General features: G+C 40.7%; 1 protein-coding gene across 1 annotated transcript in view; it reads left to right on the top strand.

The window, feature by feature from the left end:
- LOC126236339 (E3 ubiquitin-protein ligase Su(dx)) overlaps positions 1–20,861 on the top strand; it is a 126,235-nt gene that overhangs the window by 78,546 nt on the left and 26,828 nt on the right. Inside the window, exons 7-10 of the mRNA XM_049945564.1 lie at positions 3,161–3,425; positions 16,759–16,913; positions 18,266–18,403; positions 18,822–19,064. Coding sequence (XP_049801521.1) covers positions 3,161–3,425; positions 16,759–16,913; positions 18,266–18,403; positions 18,822–19,064 — 801 coding nt within the window. The remainder of the gene's footprint in view (positions 1–3,160; positions 3,426–16,758; positions 16,914–18,265; positions 18,404–18,821; positions 19,065–20,861) is intronic.

A 20,861-nucleotide genomic window follows, 5' to 3' on the forward strand; every position in this document is an offset into this window, starting at 1 on the left:
CAAACAATGGCAACTCCAGGTTGGAATATGAGGAAAAGGATAGATTGCTACTCACTGTATAGGTGACTCTTTGAGCTGCAGACAGGCACAACGAAAAGACTGTTACATATTAAAGCTTTCAGCCAAAGCCTTCTTCTGCAAAAGAAACACACACACACACACACACACACACACACACACACACACACACACACACACACGTGGTGGCATGAGGTATGCTTGCTTGTCTGAAAGTGTGTGTGTTTACTTTGCTAAAGAAGTCTTTGGCTTAAAGCTTTAATGTGTAACAGTATTTTTTTGTGCCTGTCTGCAACTCAATCAGTCATCTTTACATTGAGCAGCATATATCAGAATAAAATTAAGTCTTCAGTTGCACAAATACTTTTATTTCGCTTTACCAGTTTTAAAAAATTAGTTATCTTCAGAAGCCTACAAAATTAGGCATATTATAAATAATTAGACCTTGGTTATACATTTGTGTGAAGTCTAAAAAGTGTATTACAGAAACATACTTAGTATTGGTTTAACACATGTCAGTATCTTCTTCACAGAAGTATAATGCCATTATATGTTCAAAAATGTAAAAATTGTGTGTAGTTATTGTTAACACAGATTGACAGTAAATAAATAACACCTATGTGCCACAACAGTATGGCAACCTGTCTAATAACTGGAATGTCCACCATCTGCACAGATAACAGTGGCATCATGTTGTGGCATGGAAGCAATGAGCCCTTGTAGTTTGCTGAAGGAAGTTGGCACCACATCTGCCCACACAAGTCACTTAATGCCTGTAAATTAAGGGCACAGGGCAATGAGCTGTGACACAACGTTCAATCACATCCTTTATGTGTTTGATCGGGTTCAGATCTGGCATGTGGGGGGGCCAGCACATCAATTGGAACTTGCCACTGTGTTCCTTGAACAACTGTATCACACTCGTGGCCTTGTGACATGGCACATTATCTTGTTAAAAAATGCCACTGCTATCAGGAAACATGATCATCATGAAGGTATGCATGTGGTTCGCAACCACTGTATGATACATGTTGGCCATCATGATGCCTTGCACAAGTTCCACTGGACCCCTGGCTGCCCATGTGAATATTCCCCAGAGCATAATGGAACTGTTGCAAGCTTTTTGCCTCCTCACAGTACAGGTGTCGAGGAGCTGTTCGTCTGGAAGACAGCTGATTCAGCCCTCCCATCAGCATGGTGAAGGAAGTATCAGAATTTATCAGACCATGAAATGCTCTTCCACTGTGTCAATGTCAAATGCTGATGGCCATATGCCCATTTCAGTTGTAGTTGCCAATGTTGTGGTATTATTGTTGGCATATGCATGGGTCGCTGGCTGCAGAGGCCCATCATTAGTAGTGTTTGGTGCACTTGTGTTCAGACACACTTGTACTCTCCCCAGCATTTAAGTCTGATGTTAATTCTGCCACAGTTTGCCTCCTGCTGTGTTTTACCAGTCTGACCAGCCTATGATGTCTGACATTTGTAATGAGCGCTGGCTGCCCAGCCCCACAATTTCTGGATGTGCTTTCACCTTGGTTTTGCCACTTGTTGAAGACACTTACCACAGTACTCCTCAACCATCTGACAAATCGTTCAGTTTCTGAAACGCTTGTACTGAACCTCCGGGCCATCACAATCTTGTGTCATTCAAATGCACATATATTGCACATCTTCCCAATTTTACACATTGACAACACGCTCAGTGATGTAACATGCACTTTGCATGACTCTAACTAGCAGTCATTCCTCACCATGTGATGGTGTTATTGCCTGAATGGGTTTATATCGATAGTAGGTCAGTAGTCATAATGTTCTGGCTGGTTAGTGTATAGTTTTATGCAAGACATACACGTGCAACTTGTATGGAAACCAGACTGCAAATAGAAGCCACAAAGATCATGAAAGGGAACAGTAGCTGAGAAGACTGTGGGACAGGATTCTAGCCTATTCCTAATGTTATTGAATATGTACATTGAGCGACCTGTGGTGGAAACCATGGAGAAATTTTTAAAGGGAAGTAGAGTTCAGTGAGAAAACATAAAAACTCTACGCTTTTGCCAGTGACATTATAATTCTGTCAGTCAGCTAAGGATAAGGAAGAGCAGTTGAATTGAATAGATGCTATCTTGAAAAGCAGTAACAAGACAGAAATCAACAAAAAATAAAACAATGGTAATGGAATTAATCAAATTAAATCATGAGATACTGATGGAATTAAATTATGAAATGAAAAACTTAAAGGGAGTAGACGAGTTTCGCTATTTGGGCAGCAAAATAACAAATGATGGCAGAAGTAGAGATAATTTAAAATGCAGAATGGCTACAGCAAGAAGAGCATTTCTGGTAAAGAACATTTAATATAGAATTAAGTGGTAATAAGTCTATTCTATAGGTATTAACCTGAAATGTAGCATTGTAAGTGACTGAGACATTGTCGATAAACTGTACAGGCGAGAAGAGCATAGAGGGTTTAGAAATTTGGTGCTTCAGGAGGATCCTGCATATAGATGGGTTGATGTATAAATAATGAAGTGGTGTTGAACCATATTGGGAAACAATTAATTAATTGCATAACTTGACTGAAAGAAGGGAGTGATTGACATCAAGCATCGTGGGGTATGAAGGACTCATCAGTTTACTAATGGAGGGAAGTGTGGTGGGTAGAAATTGTAGAGGGAGATAAAGGCTTGAGTACAGTGAGCAGCATCAAGTGTATGTAGGTTGCAACAATTACACTGAGATGAAGCAGCTTGGACAGAATAAAATTAACATGGAGAGCTGCATAAAATCAGTCTTTGGCCTGAAAACACTTCAACAACAAAAACAACAGCAGCATAAGGGTATAAAGAATGTTGGGTGTAGTCAAGCTGCAGAACTAGAGATTACTAAAAAGAGATGGAAGATCACATTAGAGTATATGTGCTGACAGTTGCGAGACAAGAAGTTGTCTGTTACCTAGTGCCTAATTTAATTTATGTAGCCTTAAAGATGACGCAGTTAAGAAAAGTATGTTGTCGTAGTGGCAGTTCTATATTAAAGTTTTGTACTCTCTTTGCTGAGAACTTTAGTGTTTGTGTTAGTGTATGATGTGATTCATAAGTGTTTTGCATTCTTAGTGCAGAATTTAAATTTTTTGCAGGTGGGAAATGAGGTACGATGTGTACGGTCGGCGTTACTACGTTGATCACAACACACGCAGCACTTCTTGGGAGCGTCCGCAGCCTTTACCCCCAGGTTGGGAAATCCGAAGAGATCCTCGAGGTCGTATATACTATGTAGATCACAATACACGCACCACAACCTGGCAGCGACCGAACTCAGAGAGGCTGCAGCATTTTCAGCATTGGCAAGGAGAGCGCGCACATGTTGTGCAGCAAGGCAATCAGCGCTTTCTTTATCCCCAGGTACAGTGTAATTGAATGCATAATATATTTAGACATGAAAATTCGAAGTACGTATGGAAATTACCTGAAAAACTGTGTGTGCCACCACCACCACCACCACCACCACCACCACCACCACATCATGCATGCACACTTGTGTGTGTGCACGAGCGTGCGCGCACACATACACACACACACACACAGGCGCGCGCGCGCCCACACACACACACACACACACACACACACACACACACACCCCATGGGAGGGAGAGAGAGAGAGAGAGAGAGAGAGAGAGTAAAATTTCAGTTGTGGCTCTCTCTCTGGCATCTCCCCTCTCAACGAACGAGTACATACTTAGTGACTGTGTACTATTGTGATGATGGTTTTGATCATGAGATTGAGCACGTAAACTAACTACTACTTTGTTGGACAGATTTGTAAAATAATAAATAAATAAATAAATAAATAAATATTTTGGTGCTGTGACTGTCTGGAGGGGGGCGGGGTCTGAGTTAAATTTCAACATCTTAAAATGTTATTGTAATGCTGTTTTTCATTGGGTATACAGATATGGTGTTCCATCACACCATCACAAATGAAACGTGTGTGTGTGTGTGTGTGTGTGTGTGTGTCTATGATAAAATTAGTTTGAAAGTCATTGAAATATTTCCACTGGTAACTGCCTAGGTAAATCAGAGAAGACTAAAACAGGAGTGAAATTTATGTTTATTCATTCTTGGGACCCTGGCTAGTATGAATGCTTCAAAGATGATGTATAGGGTTCTTCATAAGTATCTATGGTGCTTCAGACGATTTTTGGAAACTGCAAGACTTGCAGAGAAATTACATAGATCACCTCTCAAAGTTTCGAACAATAATGTGATTTGGCATAGTTGCAGTGCTCATTACTGGGATGCAAATGCGCCATAAAATTTAGACATACGATCTGTCACATATTGTCATATTGAATTAGTTGGTGCCTGCAGATAGGCAACCCAGTGAACAGATTCGCAAAGTGGGCTGGCATCTTAGAAGGAGCAGTGCCTTTAGTTATCTAGATGCACATGCTTTTCAGCCCTTATTGATGATGTCTGTCTCTTCACAAATGTTACCCACATTAAGCAACTATAATGTGAGTTAAATACTGAGGACATCCTCTGTACACTGATGTCTATTTTCTTCATGTCTTGTAGTTTTCATGCAATCACCTTCTGAAACCATGCAGGTATTCATGAATAAGCCTGTATAGTTGTGGATTGGCTCAGTTGCCACTGGGACTGGTGGCGAGTAGTAATATATCAGATGGGTTGGCAGAGGGAGGGAGGGGGGGGGGGAATGAGACTCTGTACAGGAATATCTTTTAGGCACATTCTCACCATGTCCAGTGAACTGTTCATGGGAACTTCTACAGGGACTTACTGACAGTTGGATCTTGCAATGTCTAGTTAAGAGATGTCAGTCCATAAACTATTTGATAATCAGCAATTATCTTTACCACAGCATTTTCGTCCAGTATATTTTTATCAGAGGCGTATTTTAAGATTACGTGGCAAATAGAAAAAAGGATTTACATGTAGTTAATTAAAAGTGACTCTGAAGATACCAGTGATGGTCAAATTGAGATACATACAAGGAGACTAAAGTAGTGAAAATCAGAAAAACTGTTATGAAGATTTAAAGTGCACGTCATTTATGACGGCGGCAGAGTTTAGGTTCGTTCTGCGAATCTGTCGTCACAAAACACAGTCAGCCAATGAACGGAGGACGACGTTTCCAGAGCTCTACTGCAGTGCAGAGCACGGACAAGTGTCTTCAGTTTTAGAAACGTTCAGTCATAAATAAAGTAAATGAACAAAAGCAATGTCTTGATAGCAGACTTTCTTTTATATAAAATTTGGAAAAAGCATTCTTTATACCAATTGCTTCATATTCTATTAATTAATTAAACCAAACAAGCAATAAGCCTCCTAATTCAGGCGATAGCAAAGAAAGGTGTTTGTATCATTCTCACGAACTTTTTCGCAATAAAGAACAGCGGTAATTGTTTATTTCCTATTGCACTTCGACAAAATGTGAGTAATTCATTGTCATTCCAACAGTGTTTGTCGGTATTTTGTATGATATGTTAGAGTCCTCCAGGAGCTCTCTCGAATGACTAGTTGGGTTAGCGTAGTGGTTAAGGCGGTAGGCTGCCAAGTGAAAGGATCTGAGTTCAAACCTTGATTGGTGCTTTATATTTTCTTTATTTAAAAAAAAAAAAAAATCAAAGTGTCTTACTTCATGAATTTTATTTGTTTGAATGTAATTTTTTTAAATTTCTAGTGCTTTGTCTCTTCATTATAATCATAATAAGTTTCCGGTTTTTCTAATTTTGTCCTCCAATATTTCTTTTTACAGCAATTAAAAACAATGAAAAGGCACACACACAATATTCATGTTATCTGTTTTGTTTGTATATTTTCTCTTCCGCAGTCACTGTTTTACTATTCATATTGATATATATTCTTTTGCGACAGTAAGTTGCCGAGCTGCTTGATTGTCGGACGCAATTCTTTGCTTCGCTGCTTTGGCAACATCATCGTATTCAATGTTTTCGTCAACTGATCTATGTTTTGGCAAGTATTTGCTGTCCATTGTGACAAACACAAATTTTTTTTGTGCACTGTGCCTCACTGACAATATATTTTAGTTTTTTCTATGTTTTATTACATCCACAATTCAGTTTTGTGTACTTCGCCAACTTTGTTTTAATCAGAACTTCTTAGAAAAAATCAAAATGACTCTGGTATAAACAAAACTTTTATTACAGTCGCGAAAGATGGAATATTTCTCAATATTACATACGACACCTATCTGGTACTTAAATTAAATGAGATATTCTTATACAATAAATTTTATATGAAATTTAGTTATCTTCTCCACATTTTATTCTCAACATTGTGGCAACTAAAATCGACCATACGGAAAGTATACGCTATGGACTTTAACCTCTGAAAACTCTTCAAAATTTTGTGCAGTGGTTTACTACATTTAATGCTGCACAATAACTGTGTTGAACATCAAAACAAAATTAAGTCATTTACAGGGGGAAGGTATCAGTCAAGAAGATGTGTAAAAATCAAATTTTTGGGCCAAATAGTTTTTGTGAAATCGAATGATAAGTGTCAAGGCAGTCGGAACACCATGTGTCAGCACAGGCGAGCAGTGCAGTGATGACAAAATCGCGCACAGTGCAGAATGCGGGGAGTATGTCTTTGTAGCAGCGAAAGGGTTAATGCGCCCGTGGTGGCTTTACTTCATAAACTGCGCGCTCCCCCCTAAACGTAAGTTTGCGTACTATACTATACTATGGCGCTGCTTCTCATGGCGCGTGCGTCGTTTGCAACTGGCAACGCAGCAATCTCCCGCGTCTGGGCGGGCATGCGTGAGCCACCAAGATAAAAGAATTGAACTATAGAAAATCAAGAATTCTGTAAGTGGTTCCACCTAACAAAGCAAACAGTTTACTTTATCTTTGGTCTCATGTGTGATCAGATTCAGCATAAGACATGAAGTTAAATTCATGTTTTAAGTTATTATGATTTTAATAGTTCTTTTCGGTTCTTCTATAAGGTTTGTTTAAAATGGTAATGAATTCTTAATAAATCTAAGACTTTGCATTAAATTTCCATGTCAGGAATAATGCTGCATTGCCAATGAACCAACTACTTCTAACCTGAAACTTCCTGGCAGATTAAAACTGTGTGCCCGACCAAGACTCGAACTCGGGACCTTTGCCTTTCGCGGGCAAGTGCTCTACCATCTGAGCTACCGAAGCACGACTCACGCCCAGTCCTCACAGCTTTACTTCTGCCAGTATCTCGTCTCCTACCTTCCAAACTTTAGCTGTGAGGACCGGGCGTGAGTCGTGCTTCGGTAGCTCAGATGGTAGAGCACTTGCCCGCGAAAGGCAAAGGTCCTAAGTTCGAGTCTCGGTCAGGCACACAGTTTTAATCTGCCAGGAAGTTTCATATCAGCGCACACTCCGCTGCAGAGTGAAAATCTCATTCTTCTACTTCTAACCTAATGATTTTACACTCTAGGAAGCGTACCAATTGCACTTGGTGATACCATAGGATTTAGCACAGCAACTGCTTCTCAAATAGTAGGAAAGGAATAAAAGAGTAAGCCGGCTGGTAGAATTTTGCACAGAGCATAACTTAATCATAGCTGACACTTGGTTTAAGAATCACAAAAGAAGGTTGTATACATGGAAGAAGCCTGGAGACACTGGGTGATTTCAGATAGATTATAAAATGGTAAGACAGAGATTTTGGAACCAGATTTTAAATTGTAAGACATTTCAAGGGGCACATGTGGACTCTGAGCACAGTTCATTGATTATGAACTGTAGATTAAAACTGAAGAAACTGCAAAAAGGTGGGAATTTAAGGAACTGGGACCTGGAAAACTGAAAGAACCAGACGTTGTAGAGAGTTACAGGTAGAGCATTAAGGAACTATAGAAAAGAATGCAGGAAAGAAATACATTAGAAGAAGAATGGGTAGCTTTGAGAGATGAAATAGTGAAGGCAGCAGATCATCAAGTAGGTAAGAAGACGAGGGCTAGTAGAAATCCTCGGATAACAGAGGAGATATTGAATTTAATTGCTGAAAACAGAAAATATAAAAAATGCTGTAAGTGAAGCAGGTGAAAAGAAATACAAACGTTTCAAAATCAAAATCGACAGGGTGTGCAAAATGGTCAAGCAGTGATGGCTAGAGGACAAATGTATGGATGTAGAAGCATATATCATGTGGGGTAAGGTATATACTGCCTGTTGTTGTCGTTGTTTTTGTTGTTCTTGTTGTGGTCTTTAGTCCAGAGACTGGTTTGATTCAGCTCTCCATGCTACCCTATCCTGTGCAAGTTTTGTCATCTCTTGGTCTCCCTCTACAATTTTTACCCTCCATGCTGCCCTCAAATACTAAATTGGTGATCCCTTGATGCCTCAGAACATATCCTACCAACCAATCCTTTCTTGTAGTCAAGTTGTGCCACAAATTCCTCCTCTCCCCAATTCTATTCAATACCTCCTTATTAGTTCTGTGATCTACCCATTCAATCTTCAGCATTCTTCTGTGGCACCACATTTCACCAAAACCTCTATTCTCTTCTTGTCTAAACTAATTATAGTCCATGTTTCACTTCCATGCATGGCTACACTCCATACAAATACTTTCAGAAAAGGCTTCCTGACACTTAAATCTATACTCGATGTTAACAAATTTCTCTTCTTCAGAAACGTTTTCCTTGCCATTGTCAGTCTACATTTTATATCCTCTCTACTTCGACCATCATCAGTTATTTTGCACCCCAAATACAAAACTCATCTACTACTTCAAGTGTCTCATTTCCTAATCTTAATTCCCTGAGCATCACCTGATTTAATTCGACTACATTCCATTATCCTCATTTGGCTTTGTTGATGTTCATCTTATACCCTCCTTTCAAGACAATGTCCATTCTGTTAAACTGCTCTTCCAGGTCCTTTGCTGTCTCTTCTAGAATTACAATGTCATCGGCAAACTTCAAATTTTTAAATTCTTCTCCATGGATTTTATTTCCTACCCGAAATTTTTCTTTTGTTTCCTTTACTGCTTACTCAATATACAAATTTAATAACATCGGGGATAGGCTACAACCCTGTCTCACTACATTTCTAACCACTGCTTCCTTTTCACACCACTTGACTCTTATTATTGCCTTATGGTTTCTGTACAAATTGTAAATATCCTTTCGCTCCCTGTATTTAACCTCTGCCACCTTCAGAATTTGAAAGAGAGTATTCCAGTCAACATTCCCAAAAGCTTTATCTAAGTCCTCAAATGCTAGAAACATAGGTTTGCCTTTCCTTAATATATTTTCTAAGATAATTCTTAGGGTCAGTATTGCCTCGAGTGTTCCAACATTTCTAGGGACTCCAAACTGATCTTCCCCAAGGTCAGCTACAGCCAGTTTTTCCATTCGTCTGTAAAAACTTCATGTTAGTATTTTGCAGCCATGATTTATTAAGCTGATAGTTCGGTAATTTTTCACCTGTCAACACCTGCTTTCTTTGGGATTGGAATTACTATATTCTTCTTGAAGTGTGAGGGTATTGCACCTGTCTCGTACATCCTGCTCACCAGATGGTAGAGTTCTGTCAGGGCTGGCTCTCCCAAGGCTGTCAGTAGTTCCAATGGAATGTTGTCTACTCCCGGGGTATTATTTCAACTCAGGTCTTTCAGTGCTCTGTCAAACTCATCATGTAGTATCATATCTCCCATTTCATCTTCATCTACGCCCTCTTCCATTTACATAATATTGCTATCCAGTACATTGCCCTTGTATAGATCCTCTACATACTCCTTCCACCTTTCTGCTTTCCCTTTTTCATAAGATTGCCATCAAGTACATCGCCTTTTTATAGATGCTCTATATACTCCTTCCACCTTTCTGCTTTCCCTTCTTTGTATACGACAGGTTTCCCATCTGAGCTCTTGATATTCATACAAGTGGTTCTCTTTTCTCCAAAGGTCTCTTTAATTTTCTTGTAGGCAGTATCTATCTTACCTTCTGTGATGTATACCTCTGCATCCTTACATTTGTCCTCTAGCCATCCCTGCTTAGCCATTTTGCCTTCCTGTTGATCTCATTTTTGAGATGTTTGTATTCCGTTTGCCTACCTTATTTACTGCATTTTTATATTTTCTCCTTTCATCAATTAAATTCAATTCTCTTATGTTACCCAAGGATTTCTACTAGCCCTCGTCTTTTTACCTGCCTATAGGAAAATTAAAGAGACCTTTGGTGAAAAGAGAACCACCTGTATGATTATCAAGAGCTCAGATGGGAAACCTGTCGTATACAAAGAAGGGAAAGCAGAAAGGTGGAAGGAGTATATAGAGGATCTATAAAAAGGCGATGTACTTGATGGCAATCTTATGAAAATGGAATAGGATGTAGATGCAGATGAAATGGGAGATATGATACTGCAAGAATAATTTGATACAGCACTGAAAGACCTAAGTAGAAAGAAGTCCCCGGCAGTAGACAGCATTCTGTTAGAACTACTGATAGCCATGGGAGACCCAGACATGACCAAGCTCTTCCATCTGGTGGGCAGGATGTATGAGACAGACGAAATACTCTCAGACTTCAAGAAGAATATAATAATTCCAATTTCAAAGAAAGCAAGTGCTGACAGGTGTGAGAATTGCCGAACTATCAGTTTAATAAGTCATGGTTGCAAAATACTAACACAAATTCTTTACAGATAAATGGAAAAACTGGTAGAAGCTGACCTGGTGGTAGATCAGTTTGGATTCTGTAGAACTGTTAGAACATGCGAGGCAATACTGACCCCCTTACTTACCTTAGAAGCTAGGTTAAAGAAAGGCAAACCTAAGTTTCTAGCATTTGTAGACTTAGAGAAAGTGTTTGACAATATTGGCTGGAATACTCTCTTTCAAATTCTGAAGGTGGCAGGGGTCAAATACAGGGAATGAAAGGAATTTGTTCAGAAACCACATAGCATTAATAAGAGTCGAGAGGCATGAAAATAAAGCAGTGGTTGTGAAGGGAGTGAGACAGGATTGTAGCCTATCCCCGATGTTATTCAATTTGTGTGTTGAGCAAGCAGTGAAGGAAACAAAAGAAACATTTGGGGTAGGAAATAAAATCCATGGAGAAGAAGTAAAAACTTTGCAGTTTGCCTATGACATTGTAATTCTGTCAGAGACAGCAAAGGATGTGGAAGAGCAGTTGAATGGAATGGACAGTGTCTTGAAAGGAGGATATAAGATGAACATCAACAAAAGCAAAACGAAGATAATGGAATGTACTCAAATCAAATAAGATGATGCTGAGGGAATTAGATGAGGAAATGAGACATTTAAAGTAGTAGAAGAGTTTTCCTATTTGGGGAGCAAAGTAACTGAGGATGGTCAAAGTAGAGAGGATATAAAATGTAGACTGGCAATCGGAAGGAAAGTGTTTCTGAAGAAGTGAAATTTGTTAACATGAAGTATAGATTTAAGTGTCAGGAAGCCTTTCCTGAAAGTATGTGTATGGAGTGAAGCCATGTATGGATGTGAAACGTGGGCAATAAACAGTTTAGACAAGAAGAGAATAGAAGCTTTTGAAATGTAGTGCTACAGAAGAATGCTGAAAATTAGATGGATAGATCACATAACTAGTGAGTTGGTACTGAATAGAATTCGAGAGAAGAGGAATTTTTTTGCACAGAGGTGGAGCCACTCCACACCAACACCGGCATGATGGCCAACACAAAAGGTCTACTGCCATCTCTGCATAAGGGTTAATTTTCACTAGAGTGAAGTCTTGCAGGATGTGGGTACTGCAATGTTTGCACACATCTGGTTAAGGTTAACCATTAATACGCTCTCATCTGAAGATAGATTGGGTAGAAAGTTGAGCAAAGGGTAGCAGTTTGAAGGGCAGAAGGGAGAAAACGGCCAAGGCAAGAGCCAAGGGAAAAAACTTTTGTGATAGTTGGGTCGAGTTGTAAGAGCAGTAGTGGTTTACTTGATTCCTGTGACAGGTCATGCAAGAGTGGGCTTTGTTAGTAGTGGGTATCATGCAGGTCGATATCTTTGACATTGTGCGGTGCTGTTACTCAGAGGCCGCTACTGGGTGCCGGTCTTGATTTCTCAATCAGCATCAGCATACCTGTAACAGTTGGGTTCATTGTAGTTTTGTGTCCGATAGGTTGTATATCAGATTCACAATGTAGGGTAATGTTGGCAATTTGTTCGTGCACCAGTGTGCGAGCTTGTCAGTCTCCCTGCTGTAACGTGTTGGTCGGCTTTAATAGCAGCTGGCATATCCAGTTGCCATAGGTGGTTATTCCTTAGCTAGTAGTGTCTTTGGCCGCTTATGCTTCCACCTATGGTTGTGACATACACTCCTGGAAATGGAAAAAAGAACACATTGACACCGGTGTGTCAGACCCACCATACTTGCTCCAGACACTGCGAGAGGGCTGTACAGGCAATGATCACACGCACAGCACAGCGGACACACCAGGAACCGCGGTGGTGGCCGTCGAATGGCGCTAGCTGCGCAGCATTTGTGCACCGCCGCCGTCAGTGTCAGCAGTTTGCCGTGGCATACGGAGCTCCATCGCAGTCTTTAACACTGGTAGCATGCCGCGACAGCGTGGACGTGAACCGTATGTGCAGTTGACGGACTTTGAGCGATGGCGTATAGTGGGCATGCGGGAGGCCGGGTGGACGTACCGCCGAATTGCTCAACATGTGGGGCGTGAGGTCTCCACAGTACATCGATGTTGTCGCCAGTGGTCGGCGGAAGGTGCACGTGCCCGTCGACCTGGGACCGGACCGCAGCGACACACGGATGCACGCCAAGACCGTAGGATCCTACGCAGTGCCGTAGGGGACCGCCCCGCCACTTCCCAGCAAATTAGGGACACTGTTGCTCCTGGGGTATCGGCGAGGACCATTCGCAACCGTCTCCATGAAGCTGGGCTACGGTCCCGCACACCGTTAGGCCGTCTTCCGCTCACGCCCCAACATCGTGCAGCCCGCCTCCAGTGGTGTCGCGACAGGCGTGAATGGAGGGACGAATGGAGACGTGTCGTCTTCAGCGAAGAGAGTCGCTTCTGCCTTGGTGCCAATGATGGTCGTATGCGTGTTTGGCGCCGTGCAGGTGAGCGCCACAATCAGGACTGCATACGACCGAGGCACACAGGGCCAACACCCGGCATCATGGTGTGGGGAGCTATCTCCTACACTGGCCGTACACCACTGGTGATCGTCGAGGGGACACTGAATAGTGCACGGTACATCCAAACCGTCATCGAACCCATCGTTCTACCATTCCTAGACCGGCAAGGGAACTTGCTGTTCCAACAGGACAATGCACGTCCGCATGTATCCCGTGCCACCCAACGTGCTCTAGAAGGTGTAAGTCAACTACCCTGGCCAGCAAGATCTCCGGATCTGTCCCCCATTGAGCATGTTTGGGACAGGATGAAGCGTCGTCTCACGCGGTCTGCACGTCCAGCACGAACGCTGGTCCAACTGAGGCGCCAGGTGGAAATGGTATGGCAAGCCGTTCCACAGGACTACATCCAGAATCTCTACGATCGTCTCCATGGGAGAATAGCAGCCTGCATTGCTGCGAAAGGTGGATATACACTGTACTAGTGCCGACATTGTGCATGCTCTGTTGCCTGTGTCTATGTGCCTGTGGTTCTGTCAGTGTGATCATGTGATGTATCTGACCCCAGGACTGTGTCAATAAAGTTTCCCCTTCCTGGGACATTGAATTCACGGTGTTCTTATTTCAATTTCCAGGAGTGTAGTTTCCCAGAGTAAGGATGAAAGGATTGTCGAGTGACTCGGGTTCCTGTATAGTTGTGTGGCATGTGTTTTGGATTCTTCCTTGAGGGTTTCAAGGCAGTATTCAATGCAAAGATTGCAGTTGTGGTGCATCTTCTTGAATGTTTATAATGAGACAGTCAGGTCAGTGCAGAATATTTATGCATTTATCTTTCATTGTTATATTAAATATTTTCCATCCACTGTTTGACAGCCTTAATAGTCTTATCATTTGTTAGCAGCAGATAGTACTTGGCACATTTTTATATACATCAGCAGGTGTTGAGCACTCTGTAGTTCTTAACAGGAGTGTATGGTTATTTCTTGAGGGAACATTTACCATTACCGTATATTCATCACATATTTTAAGACCAAAGCCCGGAACAGATTCGGGTTTATGGATATAAATAAAACCCAGTTGTGACCTGTAGGTAGCTTATTCGTTATTTAGTGGAAGAACTGGTCACTGAATTTTGGCTCTCAGTTTCAGAAATCAACTTGTTGCCCTTGCATAGAAGCTATAGTACAAACAAAATCTTTGCCAATGCTTTAGGTTTGTCTTTTCTTTCCTCTGAAGTAACTTCTCACCCTAAATTTAGGTGATGTGATGCTAGTGAGATGGATTAGAGGGTTGACTAGAAATAGCTTAAGACATTGAGTAAAGAGATGGGCCATTTGATTGAAGATTACTTCGATATAATTTGTATGAGATAATGATCTGATACTACAAGAACACCTTACCAGCCTTTACAGCAGCAGTCCCTGAAGTAACATTGTAATACAAGTGCTTTTGTGGCTGTCACTTTTCTTGCAAAGTGTCTTGTTCAAGACCCAGTTTAAGAATAGTTTATCCTTATCTCCATCACCTTGTGTAGAAGTTAGGCTTTTCTCTTGAAAATAGCAGCTGTAAAGGTTAGGTTTGTTCAGCACACCTGACATCACATATTATCTGATAACCAGTGAGCATTCGGTAGTTTTCTGAGCACTCAGTTGTGAATGTTGTAGTGAATGTGAGCATTAAACATGATTATAGTGAGTTATTTAGTGAACTTTATTCCATTAGTTGTGAGTTGTCGTGGCTGACGATGATGGTCAACAAGTGAGAGATGCAATTTGCAGGAGACACTGTTTCTCCTTCGAGCACTGCAACTTTCAGTTTCAATGGGAACACGGCAACCCCCACCTGTGCCTTGACTTGTGCAGACTGCCATTGTTCGTGAATCGGGCTATAGTTCACCATATTCTTGATTGTGGATAAAACTCTAATTTTGTTTTCAAACTTGGTAGTAAATGCTGGAAGTCGGGAATCCAGCACAATATCCAATTGTGTAGATAAATAAAACACGTCTCAGATTTATGTGAGAGATGTTCTTAAAGTAAAGTACATTAACCCTTCATAATAAACACTTCTTTAGATAGAACATTGCAGTAATTGATTGACTTTCAGTCTCATTGTAAATATCAAGGTGATGGATTGAAATACAACAGAATGAATACATGTTTCAAATATTCTTTTGTTCACTTTTCTTTTTGTCATCCCAGGCTCTTGCCCCAGGGCCAATGGACTTCTCCGACCTGGGGCAACGATTTGTGGAGTATGCACATTTTCCCCCGCACTGCCACTTGCATAATTAATGCGATCGTCGTCCCACATTTAAGACATGCATTATCCCTCCAGATTACTTGCCACATGCAATTATATTTTAAAAAATGCACAACAGGTGCACTCTCCTAACTGTTAAATCATTACCTCACTTTCCCACTGTATAGTTAATGAGCATCACTCATTGGCAAAGTAAACACAGGGTTACACATCCCTCTTCCGGAATATGTAACACCACAACCTGCACATTTTACATAGAAGTAAGGAAAGGTAATGTAAATGGCTTGTGTGTGTGTGTGTGTGTGTGTGTGTGTGTGTGTGTGTGTTTGTTTTTCGGGGGGGGGGGGGGGGGGGGGGGAGCCAAGAGAGAGAGAGAGAGAGAGAGAGAGAGAGAGAAACTTTTAAGACAGTTACTACAGTTAGTAATGAATAAATACAAGGGGCGTTCAGTAAATAGTGCAACACTTTTTTTTTCTGAAAGCAGATTGGTTTTATTCAGGGTTCCAGTACATCATATTATTCCTCACAGTTATGACTACTTACTGGGAGGGCCGTATGTGTGCCTGATATTTCTCTGCTGGTTGATGTTGGAGCCAACATCTTGCTGCATCAAGAACCTCCGCATCATCCTTTTAAGATGCAAGCAATTCCAAACATAAGCTCCTTTGTTGCTCTTTATGGTCTTTTGTTAGGTGCTGAGGAACTCAGCGGGCACACACCTTTGAGTACCCCCAAGCTAATAGACGAGTGTGTCAACACTACCAACAGAGGTGTCCAATTCTGCAGTGAGGTGTTTGATTGTGATCTGTCTATCACCACGGATGAGTGTGTCCACACGTTCCAACATTGCAGGTCTCACAGCTGTGTGCGGCCAATCAGCATGCAGGGGATCGTACAGGTTTGCACGATCTTGTTGTGATGAGGACAGATGCCTCTCCCAATGAGTCATAGTGCTTTTGTTCACTGCCAGGTCTCCATAAACAGTATGAAAGTGCTTATGAATATCTATGAAGCTCTGGTTTTCCTCCAAAAGAAACTCAGTGACACCTCTCTGCTTGGAATGCACTGCAGTTACAGGCGTCACTTTTAAGGCTACATATAATGGCGCTATCTATTGGAACTGCATGAAAGTATAGGGGCTGAAGTGGGAATATTCCATGATGCCCCACAACAAATTCCACATTTTTTAAAAACAAAATTAGCTGTGAAAAATGTGTTACATTGCTTACTTAATACCCCCCCCCCCCCCCCCCCCTCGTAGTAGATTGCACTAATCTGTCTCAAATAGTGTCATAATGATATTTTGTTTTTGTTTTGTGTTCCCACATGCTTGTAAATTAAGGTTCACAGAACATATATTTGCAGCATACATCAGGTGCGGCATCAACAGTTGATTCAGAAGAAGACAATCTTGGTCCTCTTCCAGCTGGATGGGAGAAAAGGGTGCAACCTGATGGTCGTTGCTACTTTGTCAACCACAAGAACCGCACTACTCAGTGGGAGGATCCTCGTACTCAAGGGTGAGCTGTTATTAAAGGCCATGAAATATACTTCTAACTACTATTTTACTGATATTTTCACATATGTTGGAAGCAGAATAATTAAATTTCCGGGCGAGCTGGTAGTGGAGTATTCTATCCTTTATGAGGATAAGAGGTTATCAGGAACAGTTTACATTCTGTGGAAAGTGGCTACAGAATGTAGATTGTAGGGGTGAAGTTATACATTGCTCTAGGGTGAGCTAGGATCTTACAATTTACCATCAACTATTCTCATTTTTTTATAATTTCAATTAGCTGTATCTCAGAAATTAAGAGTAGACCATTTGTTTATGATGTCTTTCCCTCTGAATGTTTGTACTACCAACTGTTAAAGTGTACTCTTCCTCGAAGACACATTTTCACATTCTTTAATACCATAAACTGCTGCTGGTGGTTATTTTAGCAATATTTACTCAATTGAATGGTTGGGCATGTATTATGACATGAGTCATTTCTAGAAACTGTAGTTAAAGGAATGTTGGAAGGAAAGAATCAGAAGTAAAGTGTAGATATTACTGTATAAAATATTGCGGATGGTGTACGTGGAGCCATTTTATTGAAATGAAGAGAATAGCTGGCAAGTGATAGCAATAGAGAGGTGAATCAAACAAAAATTGTAGTGATGACCAGAACCACACAGCTCAGTTGAAGTCATCTCCTATAGCACCCAAAACTTTTTTCTTTTACAGTAGCTGTCACTGTAATCAATCATGAGAGACATTGGGAGCAGTGGAGGCCATATATTTCTGCCAGCTGTTGCTGAGTTCATCTGTGTAACATGTGGATGTGATGCATTGATGTTTTGAAATAGACAAATCTAGTTATGACAAGAGTTTTCAGTTATCTTTTTGATTGATTTATGCTTTTCTGTTCTAAAAAACCTGGTGTTTCCCACAAGCTTGAAGTTTATGCATAGGCTTCCTGTTCTCAGTAATTTTATCTGCTCGATATTTTCAACGAATGATGCTACCAATCAAAGCATTGCATGCACACTCCAGTGCTTCAAGTCTCATCTTCCTTGCCACCTCCCCCCCCCCCCCCCTCCACCCACCCATCTCTCCCAACAACACCCCTTCATCAACAGAAAAAAGAAAAAAAGTCACCCCTTATGTTTAGGAAAAGGAATTATAACAATCAGTGCTGACCAAACCATTGCCCCATTGCTTTCGTCTATTTCGTTAAAGCTAAAGAAAACACATTCTACTGTTATTTATTATAGTACTGAAGTATCTTATTCTTCATAAGCAGGATTACTTGTCACTATTTTACTCTTAATTTACGCAACTTCTGCTTCATATAGGTAAGCTTAGTTTTCTGTTCTTTTAATATAGACAGGAAGTTGGAGCTGATGAAGCGGCTCTCCCACCAGGTTGGGAAATTCGATTAACGGAAGATGGTGTCCGTTACTTTGTTGATCATAACACAAGAACAACAACATTCCAAGACCCTCGACCTGGAGCTCCAAAGGGGTATGATTCTAATAGTGTTACGTTACAGATGCTGATAATGTACTTTTTAAGTCTGAAGGCTTACATCTTTAATAAGATTATCAAACATGTCATTTGTTTCTCATCTTTGTAGACTTTTTGATACAATATCTTAACTTCTGTTTTGAACTGGAACCTGTATTAACTTTTATTTTGGACTAGAACCAGTGCATGCTATAAAAGGAGGCAGCTGTGATATTAGATGCACACTTACTTCTACTAATCATGGACGCTTGTAATTGCTGAAGAGTTGGTCACACGGCCGTACTCTTGTAGTAATTGTAGCCCTTGTCAAAGATAGTTTTGTTTGTAATGCATCAATAAAGCAAATCTTATTTCATTGTATAGATGCTTTCTGGCAATGTGATAGCAGACTTTCATTAGAATTTATGTATTTCAGGCCAAAAGGTGTATATGGTGTGCCCAAGGCATATGAAAGATCTTTCAGGTGGAAACTTGGACAGTTTCGGTACCTGTGTCAAAGCAATGCACTTCCTAGTCATATCAAAATAACAGTAACTCGCCAAACATTATTCGAAGATTCTTATCATCAGATTATGAGGCTACCTGCTTATGAACTCAGAAGACGACTTTACATTATTTTTAGAGGAGAAGAAGGTCTTGATTATGGTGGCGTTTCCAGGTGATTTTGCATTTTCTTTGATTACTTTACTATTTTATTATGTGTGGCATTGGTGTAAATAATTTTGTCTCAAAATAAAATGGGAGATACACAGTAAACTTAACAGATGACAGATGAAAACATATGTTTAAAGCTATATTACATACAACAAAATTACAGTATTCGTTTTACAAATTCTTCATTTTGTCTCTCGCTTCCAATTTTTGTCTGGCAGTGACAGACATATCATACAAATATGTGTAAACAGTAAACGTAATATTTCGATGTTTTCCATATATTGAAGTATGTCACAATTGACTTGAAATGCCATATAATTGGAATTGCTGGTATGATTGATTTTAAGTCACTTAAAAATTGCTGCTTTAGTAAATAATAACAATCTGTAAGTAACACGAGCTAGAGCTGTTGTTTTGACTCTATCTTTGATATCAAAAGGCTTTTAATCTTCCTAGCATGAAATATCAGGTGAATAGTTGCCATTGTATTCCAGCTCCGTGGTTGCATTATTCCTTGAATGGTATACATACAGCCAGTTGTTTCCAGGTATCAAGATCTGATGGTTTCTGGTGCAGAAACTCGTAGTATTTGGCTACAGATGTCTTTTCTGCTGATTTGTTGTATTAGGTCTATATTTTGACTCATGTATTGTAATTTCGTTGGCTTGATTGGTGTCAGTATCTTACCTTTCAGTTACTATAATGTAATTACAAAAACGGGTAAATTTCTGACATAACGAGCAACTTGATCCTCTTCAGGGTGGTTCACTGCTGTATACTGGTGAATGTCTCGTCTTACATACTGTCATTTTTGTTATCTGGTAGCTACTGATCACACATATCTGAGATGTCACTGGACTATTTGAAGAGGTTGTTACGGAATGGTGGCTGTATAGTGTGCTACTGCTTGTGCTACCCAGGTGGCTGACTGAAAGGCAACCTCTGGTAGGTGATTGGTAGAAGGTAGTACATCAGCTGTCTGTTGCACATTCCACTGTGGTAAGTGATGGGTGGGCAATTCTTATTGGTGACTGGAAGGTAATAGTAAATCAGCAGCTTATATCCAGGGGAAGGTGTTTTCCTGCAGTGAGCCATTAAGGCCACATAGCAGTTCTCATGACTACCATCTGCACTACCAAACCTGGGACGAGTGGCACTACTGGCCGGCGAGCACATGCAATCCACCAGGCTGGAGTCATTGGCAGCCAGGTGACAGGTTATTTTAGGCATCCTCCCTGTTCATTCTTTTAGAGCGTTTAATTATTTCAATAGCCTGTCTTATTTTCTGTTGCTGCATCAACGGCTGCTGAGCAAGATCTTTAGGTTCTTGAAAGTTGATAAGATGGCCTTATATGTGGTTGTGTTCCGCTACATATGTGGCTGTGTTCCGCTACAGTGGACTTATTGTTCTATCCCAGCTGTACATAAAGTTCATGCTCTGAGGTGCAAGTGTTAATGGGTCTACCAGTTTCAACAACATAAACCTTGCCGTATTCACACCAAAGTTTGTACACACCTGCATTGTGCAGAGCATTCACAGAATCCTTAGTGGATCAATAAATCTCGGATCTTGTGGCCACTCTGAAATACAGGTGTGATTCCTGTGCTACACAGAACCTTGCCTTATGTGAGAGATGTTAGTGACTGTTTAGGCAAGGTTCTATGTCGCGCAGGACTCAGACGTGTATTTCAGAGTGGCCACAAGATCTGAGATTTGTTGGGGTCGACTAAAGATCTCATCAATACTCTCCAGACTGCACGTGTGTACGATTTTTGATGTGAAGCCTGTGTTGGTGAAACC

The sequence above is a fragment of the Schistocerca nitens genome, chromosome 2 (assembly GCF_023898315.1).
Source record: "Schistocerca nitens isolate TAMUIC-IGC-003100 chromosome 2, iqSchNite1.1, whole genome shotgun sequence".
NCBI lineage: Eukaryota > Metazoa > Arthropoda > Insecta > Orthoptera > Acrididae > Schistocerca > Schistocerca nitens.